Source organism: Vicia villosa, linkage group LG6 (assembly GCF_029867415.1).
Source record: "Vicia villosa cultivar HV-30 ecotype Madison, WI linkage group LG6, Vvil1.0, whole genome shotgun sequence".
Taxonomy (NCBI): domain Eukaryota; kingdom Viridiplantae; phylum Streptophyta; class Magnoliopsida; order Fabales; family Fabaceae; genus Vicia; species Vicia villosa.
This window is the reverse complement of record NC_081185.1, coordinates 163,073,492-163,094,024: the sequence shown is the minus strand read 5'-3', so window position 1 is coordinate 163,094,024 and position 20,533 is coordinate 163,073,492. Positions and strand designations below refer to the sequence as shown.

General features: G+C 34.0%; 2 protein-coding genes across 5 annotated transcripts; one reads left to right on the top strand and one right to left on the bottom strand.

The window, feature by feature from the left end:
• The first annotated feature begins 1,484 nt into the window (after positions 1-1,484).
• LOC131610935 (secoisolariciresinol dehydrogenase) lies at positions 1,485-11,677 on the top strand. Of its 4 annotated transcripts, XM_058883031.1 has the most exons (5): positions 3,332-3,796; positions 4,685-4,956; positions 6,847-6,950; positions 10,526-10,563; positions 10,647-11,677. In XM_058883031.1, exons 2-5 carry the CDS (start codon positions 4,929-4,931, stop codon positions 11,425-11,427), a joined length of 951 nt encoding a protein of 316 aa, XP_058739014.1. In that variant the 5' UTR covers positions 3,332-3,796; positions 4,685-4,928; the 3' UTR covers positions 11,428-11,677. The 4 variants fall into 4 exon arrangements, with proteins under 4 accessions (XP_058739012.1, XP_058739011.1, XP_058739013.1 ...); XM_058883029.1 differs by lacking the exon at positions 10,647-11,677 and having other exon boundaries at positions 1,485-3,796; positions 4,685-6,387; positions 10,526-10,550; XM_058883028.1 differs by lacking the exons at positions 6,847-6,950; positions 10,526-10,563; positions 10,647-11,677 and having other exon boundaries at positions 1,485-3,796; positions 4,685-6,838.
• A 2,366-nt stretch (positions 11,678-14,043) lies between these two features.
• Positions 14,044-18,765, bottom strand: LOC131610934 (uncharacterized). Its single transcript, XM_058883027.1, has 10 exons — positions 18,360-18,765; positions 17,357-17,440; positions 17,134-17,267; positions 16,946-17,043; positions 15,818-15,906; positions 15,617-15,734; positions 15,183-15,334; positions 15,037-15,107; positions 14,579-14,693; positions 14,044-14,474 (listed from the first exon to the last, which is right to left on the bottom strand). The coding sequence occupies exons 1-10, from the start codon at positions 18,564-18,566 to the stop codon at positions 14,313-14,315; spliced, it is 1,230 nt and encodes a 409-aa protein (XP_058739010.1). The 5' UTR covers positions 18,567-18,765; the 3' UTR covers positions 14,044-14,312.
• Positions 18,766-20,533: the final 1,768 nt, after the last annotated feature.

The following is a 20,533-nucleotide window of genomic DNA, read 5'->3' as shown; positions in this document are numbered from 1 at the left end:
AGCTAAATATTTTAAAAAATCATTTGAAACTTTAATCTAATAATATACTACATTTGTTTGATTTTTCCTTAATCACATTTAAAATATTACATATGAGTGTTTGTGATATCCAAATTGTGTAAATAAATTTTTAGTGACAGTGTATACCAATTAAACTTTTTTGAAATAAATTTAATTGATATACATCAACGGTATAAAACAATTTTATAATGTCCAATTAAATATAATTGTCAGATATTTATAAAGATTTGAATTTTATTTTAATCACATTCAAAATATTATGTTTGAATTTTAACTTAATTACATTCAAAATATTATATAGGAGTGGTTGTGATATTCCAAGTAAATAAAATATTATATAGGAGTGGTTTTGATGTTCCGCTTAAGTAAATAACATCAATAAATATCTTTCTCTTGGATGGTTAAAGTGATTCTGCAGGTGAGGGACCAAGTAAAGAACTCCGTACAGTGGGATCAGATGCGACAAAGCCAGAATTTTAAGATGAAGCTGATGTATAAAAGCTCGTTGGATCAATATGCAGATGTGGATTGGAAGGGGCTGGTTATGGAAAATCAGGCTAGACCCCGTGCGAAGGTTATTTTGTGGCTAGTCTGCCATGGTAGACTTGCTACCAAAGATAGATTGGTTAAATTTGGCATAATTAGTGATAACAAGTGTGAATTCTGTGCTGAACCTGAAACCTTGCAACATTTATTTTTTGAATGCAGAGGAACTAAGAACATATGGAAGGATGTCATGAGATGACTCCACATTGAGCACCATGATAGTGGATGGTTGCAAGTAAAGGAGTGGTCGATTAAGCTGTGCTGAAGTAGAAACTGGAGGAAAGAATTTTATAAGATAGCTTTGGCTGAATGTATATATGCTATATGGATGATTAGAAATAAGAAAGTGTATAGAAAGGATACCATAGATAGTGAGATAGTTACTCATATTATAAAGACTATTGTCAATAGAGCTAGGTTACTTAATGATGTATTGAGTGGGTTTTGTTCCCATATGCTAGACCCTATGGGTCGCTTGTTGTTAACTGAAAAATAAATATCTTTCTAAATTTTTTTAGAGGAGCTACTCCTATTTTCTAAATTTTTAAAAGGGTTAATGAATTTTTTCGTCCCTTTAAATATTTCAAATTTCGTTTTTAGTCCCTCCAAAATTTTCCTTCAAGAAATTGTCCCTTCAAATTTTTTCTTCCGAACTATTGGTCCCTAACGTCAAATTTCGTAGCTAATCGGTGGCTATATTCGTAGCTAATCTCTAGCAAATTTGACGTTAGGGACCAATAGTTTAGACGAAAAATTTTGAAGGGACGATTTCTTAAAGGAAAATTTTGGAGAGACTAAAAACGAAATCTGTAATATTTAGAGGGACCAAAAAGTTCATTAACCCTTTTTAAAAAGCTATTTAAATATAATCATGAAAAAATCATTTAAATCTCAATTCCCACCTCAAATCTTAAACATATTCTAATTAGAAAACTTTATGCAATAATAAAATAAAGTAAAAGAGAGAGAATTTCACGGTCACCACCTTCACTCTTTCTCTTCAACTGCTCCGCCGTCGTTTCACCGTGAGCCACCGGCGACTATAATTTCAAATTAAAACAGCATCGTCGTTTCTGGAAATTCAATTTCTATGCATTCTTCTATCCACCAACACTGCCCTTCTCCTCGTTCAGCTGCAACCATAGCAACTCTCCTCAAAGCGTGCAAGAGAATTCAACATCTTCAACAAGTTCACGCTTCCATCGTTCAAAGAGGCCTCGAACAAGACCAGTTCCTCATTTCCCAGTTCATTTCACTCGCCAATACTTTCTCCACATCAACTCTCTCCTATTCCACTACCGTCTTCGACCGTGTTATCAATCCCTCTACCTTCCTCTGGAACACTCTCATCAGAACGCATTGTCAAAAGAGTTTATTTTCTGATACCCTTTCCGCTTTTATTCGTATGAAAGCTGAAGCGGAAGGGGAAGGGGCTCTCCCAGATAGATACACTTACCCTTCTGTGATTAAAGCTTGTTCCAGCATGTGTGAGGCTTTGGTAGGAAAATCGGTTCATGGGTCGGTGTTGAGGTGTGGGTTGGATGAGGATGTGTTTGTGGGAACCAGTTTGATTGATATGTATGGTAAATGTGGGGAGATTGGTGATGCGCGTAAGGTGTTTGATCGATTGTCTCAGAGAAACGTGGTATCTTGGACTGCTATGGTTGTTGGGTATGTCACTGTTGGGGATGTGGTTGAGGCGAAGAGGATGTTTGATGAAATGCCGATGAGGAATGTGGCTTCGTGGAATGCTATGATTCAGGGTTTTGTTAAGGTTGGGGATTTGAAACGTGCTAAAGGTGTGTTTGATTCTATGCCCGAGAAGAATGTGGTTTCCTTCACGACTATGATTGATGGATATGCTAAGGCTGGTGATATGGCAGCATCGAGGTACTTGTTTGAACAAGCTGCGGAAAAGGATATTGTTGCTTGGTCTGCTTTGATATCGGGTTATGTACAGAATGGTCAGCCTAATCAGGCGTTGACGGTGTTTCTTGAGATGGAATCGATGAATGTGAAGCCTGATGAGTTTATTTTGGTTGCCTTGATGTCGGCTGTGTCTCAGTTGGGTCATTTGGATTTGGCTCAGTGGGTTGATTCTTATGTTGGTAATAGCTCTATTGATCTTCAGCAAGACCATGTGATTGCAGCACTTGTGGATATGAATGCAAAGTGTGGAAACATGGAGAGGGCGTTGAAATTGTTCCGTGAAATGCCTAAGAGAGATTTAATCTCGTATTGTTCGATGATTCAGGGGTTTTCTATTCACGGGCATGGGGAAGATGCCGTGAATCTATTTAATAGGATGCTGATGGAAGGGCTAGTTCCAGATGAGGCGGCTTTCACAATTGTGCTGACTGCTTGTAGTCATTCCGGGCTCGTTGATGATGGTTGGAACTACTTCAACTCCATGGAGGAAAAGTATGGCATTAGTCCTACACCTGATCACTTTGCATGTATGGTTGATCTTCTAAGCCGGTCCGGGCAATTAAGGGATGCTTATGAACTTATAAAATCAATGCACGTGGAGCCAAATGCTGGTGCCTGGGGTGCACTTTTTGGAGCATGTAAACTACAGGGTGATTCAGAGTTAGGAAAGACTGTTGCGAATCGTCTTTTTGAACTCGAGCCTCAAAATGCTGCTAACTATGTGCTGTTATCTAACATCTATGCATCAGCAGATCGATGGAAGGATGTTTCCCTTGTGAGGAGTAAGATGAAGGAAAGAGGAGTGCGGAAGATACCTGGTTGCAGTAAACTTTAGTCCATTGCTGAGTCATTCTGGTTCCATGTATGAAGTTCTGAATGTACAGAACATGGAAGGCGGTATGTATTCTTTTTCTGTTGATCTGGAACCTTAGCAGTTAATCCATGGTTGTTAATTTGCAATTAAGGGATGCTTATGAACTTATAAAATCAAAGCACGTGGAGCCGAATGCTGGTGCCTGGGGTGCACTTTTTGGAGCATGTAAACTACAGGGGGATTCAGAGTTAAGAGAGACTGTTGCGAATCGTCTTTTTGTACTTGAGCCTCAAAATGCTGCTAACTATGTGCTGTTGTCTAACATCTATGCATCAGCAGATCGATGAAAAGATGTATCCCTTGTGAGAAGTAAGATGAAGGAAAGAGGAGTGCGGAAGATACCTGGTTGCAGTAAACTTTAGTCCAATGCTGAATTATTCTGGTTCCATGTATGAAGTTCTGAATGTGTACAGAACCTGGAAAGAGGTATGAACTCTTTTTCAGTTGACCTGGATCTAGAAGTTAATCCATGATTGTTAAATTACAAATGAGTTGATGGTATATAGTTTATTCCCATTTTTCACTGTCATGTTATAATATTCATATGGCATGAAGTTAATGTATTCTTTCTTATGCTACTTTGGGTTGAGATTTTCATTACATTTGTGTTGTTTTTGTGTGTTGAACCTATCCTGCTTTCATTAGAAGCCATGTCATGTATGACACTATTTGTTCACAACTCAGTTGTTTAAATTTTTTCACTATTTTTTAAACAACAGGGTATTATGAACTTTTTGCAATTTACAATTAAAACGCTCTGGGGGTGCCGAACTGCCAAGGATTTGTATGCACACCATCCTTTTTTGATACCCTTGCCATTCATTATATTTCCAATATATCTACTAGAAGTTCGATGATGTCGGTGACAGATTAATTCGATTTCTTTATGATTGTGGTTAGAAGATTTACTAAAACAGATTGTAACATGCTAATGTGTTCTCTGTTTATATTCAAATTGCCAAATTGTATATCAAAGTTAATTTATACACCTTTTTTTTTTACTTTAAATTGAGGTTTTGATTTATTTATTACTTTAACAAAACTGCTGCATAATGCCCTCCTTACTGCATATCAAATGTTTTCATTTTTTCCTGTAATTATAAAAATTACAACAACAACCAAACTTTATCCAACAAAGTAAGTAACTATAAAAAATAATATTTTAACAAGTGAAGTTCAAAATAAGCAGCTCAATATCAGTTTGTTACATGTAGCTCTTGCATAGCTTAAGCACTCAATATCTCAAACATGGTGTTGCTTACTGGTTCAAATGTCTTGGCTGATTCTCTTTATGTTTTTGTGTTTCTTTTTAAGGTTTTTTTCCACCTCAGGTGCGGTATTTTAACTGTTGCTCCTATTGCTTTGAGAGTCACTACTATTGCTACAGTTTGTCATGAAGATTCACTTGTGGCTTATTAAGTCAGTGAAGCAAATGGCTTGGTAGGGTGGAAAGCGATCCTTGACAATCAAATCACAACTTCCTTGCTTCTTAGACTACTGGTACCAAACCTTGTACACGAACAGAATCGTGTATGATGAATCCCAGTCTATTACCACGATGGTTATTGCAAATTTTGGACTAAGAGGTACCCTTCACAACCTCAATTTCTCATCATTTCCCTAGCTTCTCATTTGGATATAAGTAAAAGCTATTTTTTGTGGAAATATTCCCCACCATGCTAGTAGCTTTTCTAGAGTTTCTTAATTGAAATGGGGTGACAATTTTATTTAAATTGGTTTCTTTGGTGAAAGATCTAAATTCCCAACAGCATTGAAGTTGTTTTTTACTTCAATAAAGTGATGTCTGTCAAGCAACTGGCTGTTTTAATCTCCCTTGCTCTGGCTTTACTCAAATTAACAATGATACGGGTAGGAAAAAGTTCACGTTTTTAGGCATACCAATTGGAAGCAACCCAAGAAGAATCTCCACTTGGGATCCTTTATTGAGGAATATAAAGAAGAGACTGGCTTCTTGGAAAGGGAGGTTCCTTAGCTTTGGGGGAAGACTTACCCTTATAAAGTCGGTCCTAGGAAGCTTAGCTATTTTTACATTATCTTTTTATAAGGCGCCCAAGAAAATCATTAAGGGGATTTTTAAAATTCAAAGTAATTTCTTGTGGGGTGGCTTGGATGATAAAAGGTGCATTCATTGGGCGAGTTGGGAAGCGGTTTGTTTACCAATCGAGAAGGGGGGTTTGGGGATTAGAAGGATAGACGATTTTAACTCGGCTCTTTTATGTAAGTGGAAGTGGAGAATTCTCGAGCATCCCAGCACCTTGTGGTATGGAGTCTTGAAAGCGAGATATGGTGACATTAATCTTTGTATGGTGCACGGGGGAGGAAAAAAGAAGGGAAAAGTTTCTATGTCGCCTTGGTGGAAGGATATAATGTCCTTGGAGCTGGTCAAACCTCTTGACTTCTTCAACTCGGCTTGCAAATTTACAGTGGGAAATGGCTTCAACTCCTCTTTTTGGCATTCAAATTGGAGCATATTCCGTATGGTCCCTCGGGTAAGCATGATAAAGCGCTTATTCTTGTTTGGAAGAACGACGTCCCTTCGAAGGTAAAAGTTTTTGGTTGGAGGTGTTTTGTTAATAAGCTTCCGACGAGAGGTGCTTTAACTCGTAGAAGCATTCTCCCTTATTCCAATTCCTCTTGTGTTTTTTATTGCTTGAACGAAGAAACAACGACTCATTCGCTTTTGTCTTGCCACAATGTGGACTTGGTTTGGAAGGACATTGCCGCTTGGATCGGCTTTGATAATTATAGAGCGGTGGACGTAAAGGAAAGCTATTTGAGATGGTTCTATTTTGGAAAGAAAGTTAAAGTTAGAAAGGGAAAAGAGGGAGTGGTGTGGTTGGCGGTTATTTTGACTCTTTGGTTGGTTTGAAACGGTATTATTTTTAGGGAAGACACGTGGAACATTTCTGACATAGTTTGGGACGTGAAAGCGTTGGTTTGGAGATGGGCTTTTATCGGGAAAATTACCCAACCCAATTGTAATTTTTACGAGTTTTGTAAGCATCCTCTTCATCTTTCGTAAGAAGTAATTGGCGTGTAATTTTCTTCACGAGTTTTAGCTCGCTTTTTGTATTTTCTTGGAGAACTTAGGTTCTCATATCAATATATTCCTTGCTTATAGAAAAAAAAAACAATGATATGGGTCTGGGAGCAATCATCTTCCCGTTTTCTAACTATGCTTCTTCCAAATTGGTTATAAGTATCCTTTTTTAATATTGTCTTTTGTTATAGGAAATTATGCAAAGAAAATATGCCCCGTACTTAATAAACACTAAAATGACATCAATGAAATTGTTCTGTACATACACCATTTAATTATAATTTTTTAACATTGATTTTATTATTCCCCGAGTTTTTAGTTTTGCTTCTGTGTTTATTTTTCTTTTCCCGATGATAATGATTGAATCTCTTCATGTTTGCATCTTTTAATGCCTCTATTATTTGTCTATGTCTAGTGCCGAATCAGTATTATCCCCCTTCTAGTGTCATGCACTCAACTCCAAAAGAGGATGCTCAGAAACTTATGGATGAAACTGCTGAAGCTAAATCTTATCAAAATGTGAGTTTGAGTTCACTCTTATCCTTAATTTTGCTTTACCAATTTCCTTTTACTGCCTTTTTCTTTACTATATAATGGAATGAATTGCACGAGGAAGGAAATCCTAGAAAAGTGTAAAAAAAGAGAGTAAATGGTTAAACTATGCGGGCAGGAAAATAAAAACTTTCATATTCACCCTGAAGAAGGCTATCCATAAGTGAAGAGTGATCGTTCCGTTCAATGAAACAAAATCGAATTGTTGTACTATGGTTAACCTATGTCCAATTGTTATATTCATATAAATTATAATAATTTATCTTAAAGAGCTTATATAGACATGTTATATTTCTATCGACTCTACCAATAAAGAAAGTGATATGAGGAAGCTGAGCAAGAAAGAGTGAGAAAAGAGAAAGACGTGCTAAACACAGTTTGAGACAGTGGTTTTGGGATCCACAATAAATTGCAAATCATATGTGAGAAGAGATAGCATAGAGATTAGAGAATTAAAAAGATAAATGTCTAAAAAAAGTGGATAGAAAATGTGGAAATTAAGATAATTTTTTATTTGCTTGAAATTGGATAGAAAGTGTGGAAAGAAATATAATTTTTGAGTTGTTTGAAATTAGTGAAAGGGAAAGAAAATTTTTGAGTAGTTTGAATTTAGTGAAAGTAAGATAATTTTTGCGGTTTGTATTTTACAAATCGAACCGCATTATATTACAAACTTTTTCTGACTATTATATGTATTTTTAATTTTTTTTTTAGAGAAATCAACAAGTACTATATTTATATTTTATTGTTTATATGGTATTTATTTTAATTTACAATGAGATTGTTATAAATTTATTTTTGTTTGAAAAGAAATAGTTATATATTTATTTTTGTTTTTACTTTTGTTTGATGTTGATAAGAATAAGATTAAGAGAAAAAATTTAATTTACATTACTTTTGTATCCCTTTATATATAAAATATTGATAATAAAAAAGAAATTATAGTGTTATTCATAGTCACATGCATTCACTTGCTCGTAACTACACAATATAATATTTCTATGTATATTGTCCTTTAGATATGTTGGAACTGTATTTCTTATGTATTAACAAAGGAGGTTTTCAAAGAGATTTTGTAAAGAGGTCAACAAGTTAATCCTTGAAATTAGCAAAAGAAGTTCTTATGGTCCCGATGGTAATCTTCTCTCTAAAAAAGTGACAGCCGACTTTTATATGCTTTGTCCTTTCATGAAAAACTGGATTGGAGGAGAGGTGCAAAGCTGATTAGTTGTCACATACAAGTTCCATAGGGCCGACTTTACAAAAATGAAGTTCGTGTAGTAAATGCTTTAACCACAACAGCTCACATGTGCCATGAGCACGACTCAAGACTCAACTTCTGTACTTGATCGAGCAACGACCATTTGCTTTTTTCTTTTCCATGAGATCAAATTTCCGCCAATAAAAACTCAATAACCTGATGTAGAGCGTCTATCGCTTGCATCTCCTGCCTAATCAGGATCCGAGTATCCAATGATATCAGTGTTGCCTCTATCACAAAAAACAAGTCTTTTTCCAGGGGATTGTTTGATATACTCAAGGATTCGAATAACTGCATCTCAATGGTTGTCACACGGAGAATTCAGGAACTAACTTACTACATTGACTGGAAAAGGTATATTAGGTCTAGTCAAGGTAAGATATTTTAATTTTTCTACAAGTCTTCGATATCTTCTTGAATCAGTATATGGCTCCCCGTGATTAGGGAGAAGCTTTACATTAGGATCCATAGGAGCGTCAACTGATTTACAATCTGAAAGACCTGTTTCTTCCAGAATATCAAGCATACTTCCTTTGAGAGATAACAATACCTGACTTTGATTGAGCTACCTCAATTCTTAGAAAGTAACGAAGAGGACCCAAATCCTTAGTCTGAAAGTTCTAAAATAAGTGTTGTTTTAAAGCCTTGATACCCTCAAAATCATCACCTATAATTACAATGTCGCTAACATAAACCACTAGATAAATATATTTATTTGAGGAAGATTCGGTGAAAAGAGAGTGATCTGATTCACATTGGTTCATTCCAAATTGTTGCAACACTTTACTAAATCTTCCAAACCATGTCCGAGATGATTGTTTCAAGCTACACAAAGACTTTTGTAATTTACATACCTGATTACACTCCCCCTTAGCAACAAATCCATGAGGTTCCTCCATGTAAATCTCTTCTTCCAAGTCATCATGCACAAACGCATTCTTGATATCCAATTGATATAGAGGCTACTGTTTCACGACAACCATAGCTAGAAAAAGGCGAACAGATGTCATCTTCGCAATAGGTGAGAAGGTATCACTATAGTCATGACCGTGGACTTGAGTGTATGCTTTTGCCACTAAGCAAGCTTTCAATCGATCTACATGTCCATCAGGACCCACCTTAACATTAAATATCCACCTACAACCAACAATAGATTTTTCAGGTGGGAGAGAAACAAGCTCTCAAATATGATTAGATTCTAAAGCTCACATTTCATAAAGTATTGCTTGTCTCCACCCTAGATGGGATAAAGCTTCCGGAATAGTTTTAGGAATAGAAACATATGCAAGTGCAGTAACAAAAAAGTGCAATAGGTAGAAGATAAACGGTGATAAGACACAATTATAAATAGGATAAGGGTTATAGATTGAACGGTTATCTTTATGGATGACAATGGGCTAGTCAGAAGACGGAGCCGGAGCAGGAATGGAAGCACTTAGAATAGAAGCTGAATCATGTGGTCTCAACTTTTTTTCATAGGTAATGCCAATGCCATACAGGTTCGGTTCAACGGTGGTGGAGACTCATCTATCACAACCTAATGCACATGTTTTCACCCACAAAATCAAATAATTTATTAGATAATGATGTTGCACATGTTCTCAATATTTTAGTTGAATAATGTTATGTTGCACATGTTTTCACACACAAAATCAAATACTTTACTTGGATAATGATAATGTTACACATGTTTCAAAGAGTTGTTTAATTTATTTTTACGTTTTTTTTCATTGGAACATGGGTTTTTAACGTGATTTGATTTCATAATGTGAATTCAAAGTCGCGTATCATCATGTTAATTCACCTATTAACAATAATTTCTTGATCTTGAAAAATCATCTAATTCATTAAAATATTTATGAAATAAATAAATAAATATATTAAAGAAGAATATGATGGAAAGATGCAAACAAGAAATAACAAGAGAATAAGAGGTTAAACAAAATACAAATGTACTAGTAAATAATTTCTCCTAGATAAGATTCCAACTTAATTATTCCTAGTACATAGTTGGAGCTAATTTCGGCGTATTACATTGAATTAGCATCTACAATAATGATCAAGACACCCACAGCCAGACAAATCGGTTGGAGTTTGTGATTACATTAGTATTATATAAATAAAATATTACTATCTTTCTGTATTTGTATTTCTTGGTTAACATTGATAGCATTGAATGAATGAAACAAATCTTTGGCCTGCATAATCAGTGCTATTAATTAAGCTCGTTTTAACATTCTATTATACTGATCCTTTCTACTTTTCCCTCATTTTCTCATAGAAAATCATGGCAAGTTCAAGCCCTACAGTTAACAGAAGGTATGCTTCATGATCTGAACATTATATAGTAAACACCTTGTTTGTATTTTTCTGCTGTGAATACAATTTTTTCTTCTATGCAGATTGGAAGGAAAAGTGGCGTTGATAACAGGAGGAGCTAGTGGAATTGGCAAACGAACTGCAGAAATATTCGTCGAACACGGCGCCAAAGTAGTGATCGCAGACATCCAAGATGAACTTGGAGATTCAGTTGTTCAATCTATAGGACCATCAACATGCACGTATGTACATTGCGATGTCACCGACGAGAACCAAATAAAAAATGCTGTGGAAACAACCGTACAGACATACGGGAAACTCGACATCATGTTCAACAACGCTGGCATAGGCGGCCCCAACAACTCTCGGATCATCGACAACGATAAAGCAGATTTCGAACGTGTATTAAGCATCAACGTGACTGGCGTTTTCCTCGGCATCAAGCATGCAGCACAGGCTATGATCCCATCTCGCACAGGTAGCATCATAAGCACTTCTAGCATAAGCTCCTATGTCGGCGGTGCTGCCTCACATGCTTATTGTTGCGCAAAGCATGCTGTGGTTGGTTTAACTAAAAATGCAGCAGTTGAGCTTGGACAATTCGGGATAAGAGTTAATTGCTTGTCTCCTTATGCTTGTGCCACTCCTTTGGCAACACAATTTGTTGGATGTAATGATGGTGAGCTTGAAAGTGCCATGAACTCGTTTGCTAATCTTAAGGGTGTGACCTTTAAAACCGATGATGTCGCAAATGCAGCACTTTATTTTGCTAGTGATGATTCTAGGTATGTGAGTGGCCATAACTTGCTAATAGATGGAGGATTTAGCATTGTTAATCCATCTTTTAAGATGTTTCAGTATTAAGAGTCTTGAATTTGTTTACTGCCATGGAGCAATAAAAATCATGAAGCTAGAATAAGGGATCAATCATCTTGACTTTAATTTCATATGATAATACGATCTCGACCGCTGATTTGAGATTAGATGGTCTACCCGTGTTACATCAAAGCATCTCGAACTTGCAGTAAAGTATGTGTGCCATATGAACAAAACTCATTGAACATTAATGTAATTTTCCTTTTTCATTTATTAAAATAAGTTATTTTGATTCTTATATATTTAAGAAGGTCATCACAATCGCAAGTGTTTTTTCTCTTTCAACCTCAGGTTTCCCTCTTTCATACCTCACATCTCACGTTTCTCTCTCCCTCTCCTATTCCTCTTCATCTCCGGCTAACCCTCTTCATCCGGGAGATGAGATAAGATTGGGGGGTTTCTACTGATGTGGAATTCAATTTTTTTCCAAAGAGTGCAGAACTATGAGGAAATCACTTTATAGGGGTGGAAGGGTATTGGGGAGTCTAGAGTCGGCAAGTGTTTATTTTTCATCGATTTGTAGAACAATTGTGTATTGTTATAATCTTTCTGATATCCGTTTCTATAATATTCGATTTTATTAACGCATTACTCGATTCTACAATATTCGTTTTTATTAATCGTTGAAACAAATAACAGAAATACTACTCAAATTAAAATTAGTTTGGATTGAAAACACCACAAAGTTATTAATTTGGTTCTAGAAAAAGATACAGACAAGAATTCAGAGATGCATATATGAATTTACTAAATAATAGTTCGAATATACATCTCCGAACTTATTTCTTAAGAAATTGGGTGACAGTTTGATTTAGTAAATTCACCGAAATCACCTTTCGTCCATACTAAATCAAACTGTCACCCAATTTCTTAAGAAATAAGTTCGGAGATGTATATTCGAACTATTATTTAGTAAATTCATATATGCATCTCTGAATTCTTGTCTGTATCTTTTTCTAGAACCAAATTAATAACTTTGTGGTGTTTTCAATCCAAACTAATTTTAATTTGAGTAGTATTTCTGTTATTTGTTTCAACGATTAATAAAAACGAATATTGTAGAATCGAGTAATGCGTTAATAAAATCGAATATTATAGAAACGGATATCAGAAAGATTATAACAATACACAATTGTTCTACAAATCGATGAAAAATAAACACTTGCCGACTCTAGACTCCCCAATACCCTTCCACCCCTATAAAGTGATTTCCTCATAGTTCTGCACTCTTTGGAAAAAAAATTGAATTCCACATCAGTAGAAACCCCCCAATCTTCCTTTTGATGCCTTGTATAAAAAATCACAGTCTCTTGACCCCCACGTGTTTTCATAGATTGTACCTTTTACCTAGGGTGGAAGGGTATTGGGGAGTCTAGATTAGGCTTTAGAAAGCATGAGTCTGACTTATGATAAAATTACAAGGTCTGAGCCTGGCCTATGGCCTATTATAAGCACTTTTTTTCATCATGGACTGGCCTTTTTAAAGGCCTGACCTGACCTGCAAGCCTATTTAAAAGTCACTTTCTCATTAAGATTTTCAATTAATTCATATTACTTAAGAAACCTTATATGTGAGCCTATATATGAATATTTATGTTAACCTATTTAATATTTTTTCTAATATATATGCATATATAGACCAACCTATTTAGCATTTTTTCTAATATATATGCATATATATGCCAACTTATTTAGACTATATATATATATATATATATATATATATATATATATATATATATATATATATATATATATATATATATATATATATATATATATATATATATATATATATATATATATATATATATAGATCGGCCTATAAGACTTTATACACCTTTTAATAGCTTAAGTTTGACTTATTTAATTAAATAAGCTTTTAAAAAGTATAAGCCTAACTTTTTATCAAATAGGCCTAGCTTGATCTGGCCTTAGATAAACTAGGTTATAGGTCTCCGGTCTGACCTCCATCTTAATTTCTTGAATACCTATCAACTCAGGATTATACTTCCTAATGACTTGAGACACATCTCTCTTCTTGATCACCCTTCCTAATTCCCTTATGTTATAACTCATGATCTTCATTAATTCACAACAACAACTACTTTTATCTCCTGATCTTTACCTTCATAATGACCTCTCCCTTTAATAATGGCCTCTTCATCTCTTGTGGCCACCCCTTCCTCTATTCTTCAGTGGGGCATGGTATTGAATTTAAGCTTGAGTTATATATGTAGAGCAGGTTTTCTGTTTTTCAGCATGGTATTGTCAAGCAGGGAGGTTGACTGAGGTTGACTGTAGTGATTGTGAGTCATCGGCTTGGCTCAGATCAGCAGCGCGGCAGTGAATGCGAGTCGTCAGCTCAGCTTGTGGTTGCTCGACTCTAGCCTTGGACCTCAATAATTATTTTTTAAAAGGAGTTTTAGCCCTCCAATTAAACATCACTATTTTTGCTTGAATATGACTAAATTAATATATCAAATTAAAGAGTGGCAAACAGTCTCATTAAATGAATGTAAGTATATAAAATCTGCTGCAAATTAAATTTTGATTTAAAAGAGTTGAGAGTGATGAATAATATAGAGTAAAAGAGAAGGAAAATGTGTGAAATTGGTGTAAGAATCTCTCTTCTCTTGGCAGAATTACATGGGATATATATGTTCTCTATGAAAAAGTAAAATAAAATAAACTATATACTCTATCTGTTAAGGGGCAAAATTTCTTCCAACATACGCAAAAACAAGCAATATAAACTACACAAGACCCTGTCATAATCCAAAATTGTTGGCTGAAGCAAATGAAGAAAACCATATCTCATACTTCCTACCCAGGCCCTGGAAAAAACATCTTCACTCTCAAAAATTTCAACATTAGGCAGCAGAAGGTGAGTAAAGTTGAACCCAAGGAAATTCATGCTTGTAAGGTGAACTTGCTTCACAAGAGGCTTCACATGCATACACAACAATCGAAGCCCAATCCAAAGAGTTTGTTTCATTCTCCACCCCAAAGTAATACAACAGTTGTGGCAAAATCTGGCAAAACCAACATTAACAACTCGTATTATCAGAAAGAAGCAGAAAATATTTGGTTCACTGAAGAGAAATGGAAAAACATGCAGAATGACAACAATAACTACCTGAAATTCACAACACATGGATCCACTGCAATAGCTGCATTTAGGGATATCATCTTTGGATGGTCGGCCACTTAAAATGGGCCAAATTGGCTTAGCATTAGAATTCCTATAATACCTGTTATTTACCACAAATATCATATTATAACTACACATAACAACATCCAGGTTATCAAAACAATGCACATTCTATAATCTATTTTCCAAATGTTGACTCCCTACATCAAATATCAGATTATGCAAATATAGAATACTGAAAAAAGGTTGGTGTACCTCAAACGATAAGTTAGACAGTGGCAAAGAATTGTTTTCCTGGTTTCCTATTTATTTATTTCTTCATCTTGTTAGACAAGAAAAACGTTTTTGACTAGATTTTCTACCAACCATTTCAGATAATAATGTCACACACAAGACCGACTTTAAATCGTTTAAGCTTTCTAAATATACTAAACATTGATTACCTCAACACTTGTTCAGGGGCATTGGCAATGCGCTCCTGGAAGTGGGCCCAACTCTTTTTGTCATCATCACCCTATTCACACAAATATAGTGAGCAAATAATATACTTCAAAAAAGTAACATAATCTTAATGAAAACAACTTAATACCTGAAAACTATCCATGAGTGAATTCATAGTGTCATCACTCCTATTCCTTGAGATCAAGGCATTAGATAAGGGATTATCCTCAGATGTATCTACAATAGATTCACTTTGATCTTCGATGATCTCAAATTCAGGCCATGTGTTTTTGTTTCCAACTGTTGTAGAGAAAATGATCCATAAGATGTGAATTAGCACAAAGCTAAATAGTAGGTATGTATTATCATAAAAATTTATATAGTAATCTCTAATATAAATTAGTCATATTTTATTTTGAAATGGGGTCCATGCACTTTTCACTTTCTTTGCGAATTAGATCATTTGTACAAGCACTATTAAAATTTCGTTTTATAGTTTATTGATTTTGTCTAAAAATTTGAGAGCCTTTTTGTTATCAGCAGGAAGCAAACAATCTCTGCAAAAACATATAAATTTTAAACCATTGTGGCCTTTCCGAGACTCCAACGAGGTGGTTCCATTTTTATTGGGTCCAAGAGCAGGTGAAGAAAGTTTTATTTGCTGGCAAGCAATTTTATGCTCTGCACGCCAACTCATGGACTGTATAATAAAAGAGGAAGAATGTTATAGGAATCAAATTTAAGGAGCGAAAACTATTAGACACATAAAAGTAATTTGGTTACCTGGTGTTTCTCAGAGCAATACCGCACTTGTTTGCAACTACTGCAGAGCTTGTCTCCTTTCCAGGTACCACACCAATCACATAGAGCAGCTGAAAGAAAGAAAAGCTTCCATCAGATTAGAATAGAAGTAGATTTGGAAGTGTTAAACCACGGATAACGGATAATAACAGAATGTTCAAATTCCAATACGCATTATTACATTGCCTCCATTTGACAATACTTAGTGCATGTTTGGTTTAGTGGCATGAAATGAAAAAGCACGGCGAAAACTCACAGTAGCATAGAAGCTACACTTTGTAGCTTCTGGTTTTCACGGTAAAATGCTATCCAAACATGCAGTGGCAGTGAGAAAAAGCTATACCAAACATGCTATTAGTACTAAACAGGGTATCACAGAATAATAAATATTTGTTCAAATTTTCCTATGGGGGCTTTAGCCGTTATTTGACAATACTGGAATAAATCCATTTATCAGTAGAGCATACATGTTCTCCAACACCTAAGTCAACAAAAGTGCTAATCAACTTGTATTGATGGTAAGGCAAGCTGTTGATATACACATTAGACAGAAATAGATGTTGATATAATGTTAACTTGTTAAGCACCACAACAATAGCATACAATGTGAGCAGCTTGTTTGGGGAAATCAAATTAAGTTTTTAATCTTAAGATTGAAATATTACATCATGTTAATATTTCCCTAATAAATGCATGGTGCTATTGTATAGTAGCACTAGTATAAGGATTTTTCTTTTGACTCAGCAGTAGCATAAAGATAGATACACAAGTAATCCTGATTCCTGAACTTTTTCTAACACTCTCATACTAGTGCTCACAATAAGACAATTACAAATTCATACACAACTAAGAAGGCCGGACGTAAAGACCTGAACCGAAACAACAACCTATCATAAATAACCAAATCAAAGTGAAGGACCCCTGAACAATTATGAACAGCTATTTTCTTCAAGACATAAACTACTTATAGTTAAGCATTCATCAAAGTAGGACACAGGGAAATTATATAAATGATCCTAACAAATAACGTAAAATGGGATTATTTTGAGCATAATGAGACAAGTACATTATGATGATGATGATGATGATGATGATGATGATGAAACTAACCTCCACTGCCAGTAGGTTTGTCGTTTCCATCATATTTGGGGCATTCACTCAAGTAAAAAGGATTAATGCGAGGTAACTGGCAACGGAAAACCTTCACACTTCACCACAAAGCACTACTTCATCAGAGATCAACAGTCCAAGGAACTAAAAAGAATGGAAAACTTGGTTCACAGAGGATGATCAAATACCTTCTGGATGGTTTCTCTGGATTGCGTTTCCATTGTTCATGCTGATCTCTGAGAAGACACGTCATGGAAGGACACATGAAAACAAATAGCATCCGGTGAAATGTACTATCCTTCTCAACAACTGGTGCATAAACCTAGCAGTTCAAGGGTTTAGTACAACTTTTGATGATCCAGGATAGGAGACAAACAATAACCACAGCAAATAATAATTTGAGCTGAATACCTGAAGCACAAAATGTAAAGGGTCTCCACAAAAGTCACACACAGAAGACTTCCCAGATGGGATATTCAGAGGGTCAAGCCAAGCCTATTTTTCAAACAACGGATCATATAACCATTAGACATAGAAACTCACTTTCTTTCAATAATCAAATTCATCTATCTATCTATCTATTCTAGGAAAAGTCTTTCTCCAAATAACACAAGCTAGAATTTCCCATCATTCTTTCCTATTCTAAAAAAACTATTGATATCCGGCAAGGGTCTTTACTAGTTAAGGTTTGCTTGAATTTGCTTATTTGAGCTTATATAAGCTTATCAAAACAGCTTATAACATGTCTATAAGCATTGTTTAGATTATTTATATAAGTTCTTTGGGATGAATTATGCTACCAACACATTATCTTCAACATGGGCTCTCTTATTAGTTGAAATGCAAATGAGTCACACTAAATTTATATCCATATATTTGAATTGGTGGAATGTGATGGAATGGATTGCTATATAATCAGATTTCATTCTTTGGATTCGCAAATAATGGATTGAGCGGAATGGAACATGATGGAATCCATTCCATCATATTCAATCCAACTCTTCAATTTTTATTCCCCAAATTGGGTGCATGTGATGGAATAAACTAATTAGTTCTGCTCCGTTGTGTCAAATTATAAAAAATACACAAACAATGAAATGAAATTTCTATCTCTGTTCCATTCCGCTACACTCCATTTCATCATGTTTCATTCCGCTTTGCTTAGTTCTAGTCCATCAATTAAAATATAGCAGTGGAATCCTTAGAATCAGACCAGTAAAAGAATGTATTTACACCTTATATAAAATCAGTTTCACTTTATTTTTTATTATAAAAATAGTTTACATTATAAGCGATTATATAATAAGCACTTCCACTATAAGCGTTTAATTAAGCTACTAATTTAAACAATCTCATCATTGAATAAAACAATAGAGAAGCAGAGTTCAAAAGATTAATTGATAAGGTAAACTACCGGGAGTCCTCCAGCTTTGCTTGGGAAAAACTGACGAGAAAGAGTAGAACGGTTTTTGGGCTTTTCCAGAAAACCAAGAGTGATAGGTTCAAGCTCTTCATCATCAGAATCATCAACAAAATCTTCATCTTCATCTGCAAACTCATCATTTTCCATTCTAACAGCCTTGAGTTTGTTGGCAGAATTTCCAATTGCACCAGTGTCCATGTGTACAGAGTAAGAGCTGATTGTGCAGTAGCACGGAAAGTTCTTGTTAGGTCGCCGGAGTAGGCGGTGCTGGATATACAAATGGCGGTTGGAAAATAGAGAATGAGAAAAAGGCGGAGGGTACTAAAGGGGTTAGGGTTTATGAGGGTAAGATTGAATCAAGGGTTGAGATTAGATTTTATGGTGAAGAGAGATATCTATAATATAAGAAAATTAATGGCTCTGGAAAACACAATTTTAACCTTTTTTCTTTACCCTCCACCTCATTGATCTAGGGGTAAATTGTGTCCAAAATTTACTTTTTGTAACCAATTTGTACTTTTGGTTATAACTTATATATAGTTACTTATGATTGTTACAAATTGCAAATGTATTTGTATTTAAATATTTAATAGTCAAAGTAGGACAAAATGGTAATTGAGAAAGTACACTTTTTAGAACAAAAGTACTTGATTACCAAAAACCATATATTTCGTTTTCTTTTTGCTTTGCTGGAAACGATGCAAAACTTTGCCACTTCATAAAAAAGAATTTTGATTTTGGAAAATGCCAGTCACATTTTTTGTTTGTTTTAAAACTATTATTCTATGTGTATATTCATAAAAGAGATTTTTTATTTTATTTTTAAAAGAAATAAAACAAAATAGTTGTCCAATACTTCAGATCTAAATAAAAACAAACAAAATAGGTACAATGAAGAAACAAGAGGAGTTCAAAATACAAAATATAAAATAGAAGTGAAATTGATAAAGAAATAGAAATTTTTTGTTATACTCTATTCTTAGAAGTTACTATATTTTATGAATATATTTTATATTTAAATAAAAATTAAAACCAATATTATTAAATTTGAATTAAATGAATATTTTTTAAATTATACATATAAAATTTGAAGAAAAAAAACTAAAAAATAGATGTGAAGTAATAAAAATATAATATAGATGAAGATGAAGTCGTGGAGCTAATTTTTAGGCTTAATGAAATACAGTAATGTGTACAGGGCTATTTTACTCATACCAATGAAGTCTTGTAGCTAATTTTTTGACATAATGAAGTAATGTGTACAGTGTACTAAAGTAGTAGCATGTCTTTTTCAAAAAACTAGAAGTGGCAGAGCTATTTACTTATACCAATGGTATTGCTATGCCTTGTCCAATCGTTATGCTGACAATTTATATGAGTACTAGTACTAAACAAATGCATGAGCAGTTTTGGTTTACCGCAGTTTTGGAGTACTAGACAATAAGCTGTATTTTTTTAAAGCAAAAATGGTACATAAAAAATCACTTTTATTTAATTTAATTATCTATTTATATTTAAAATACAATTAAACATAAATTGTATTTTAATTTCTCTCTATTTTTTTCAATAATCAATAAAAATTATGTTACATATTTTCATAATATTATTTTTTAAAAAACAAAAATATATACTCCAAAATACTATATTTTGATTTTCTTAATAAATCCCTTTTTTTTATAATTTAGAAAAAAAAGAGTATCTTGATTAAATATTGACACGAGAAACAACCTATTAAATTCAAACAAGAAATCATGCAATGGTATTAGAGAAAAAACATAATATATATATATATATATATATATATATATATATATATATATATATATATATATAACAAATTCTTTTGGTTGAACAATTTTGTCTTTTTTTATTTATTTTATTTTTATTATATTTTAGAAACAAATGTGCCATATACTAAGAAGGAAAACATAATCCGAAGTGTTTTTTCAAAAATGGTATACGGAAAAAAATTATTATTGATCTAAATATTTTTATATATTAAAATTTACTATTGATCTAGATATTTTTATAAATTACACCTAAACAAAAATAATATTTTTAACCATTGATTATAAACATTTCAAAAAAAACATTGATCTGGAATTTTTTTTTTATTTTCTAAAATAAATCTATCTAACAACTATTTTTAGAGAAAGGGGGTCATG

Excerpts from the sequence above, each read along its gene's own strand:
- LOC131610935 (XM_058883029.1), top strand. The coding sequence starts at position 1,658 with ATGCATTCTTCTATCCACCAACACTGCCCTTCTCCTCGTTCAGCTGCA.
- LOC131610934 (XM_058883027.1), bottom strand. The coding sequence starts at position 18,566 with ATGGACACTGGTGCAATTGGAAATTCTGCCAACAAACTCAAGGCTGTT. Across the intron at positions 14,694-15,036 it reads GCCCCTGAACAAGTGTTGAG|GTATTATAGGAATTCTAATG; the intron begins GTAATCAATGTT and ends GGTAAATAACAG. Across the intron at positions 14,475-14,578 it reads CCATGTGTTGTGAATTTCAG|ATTTTGCCACAACTGTTGTA; the intron begins GTAGTTATTGTT and ends TGGTTTTGCCAG.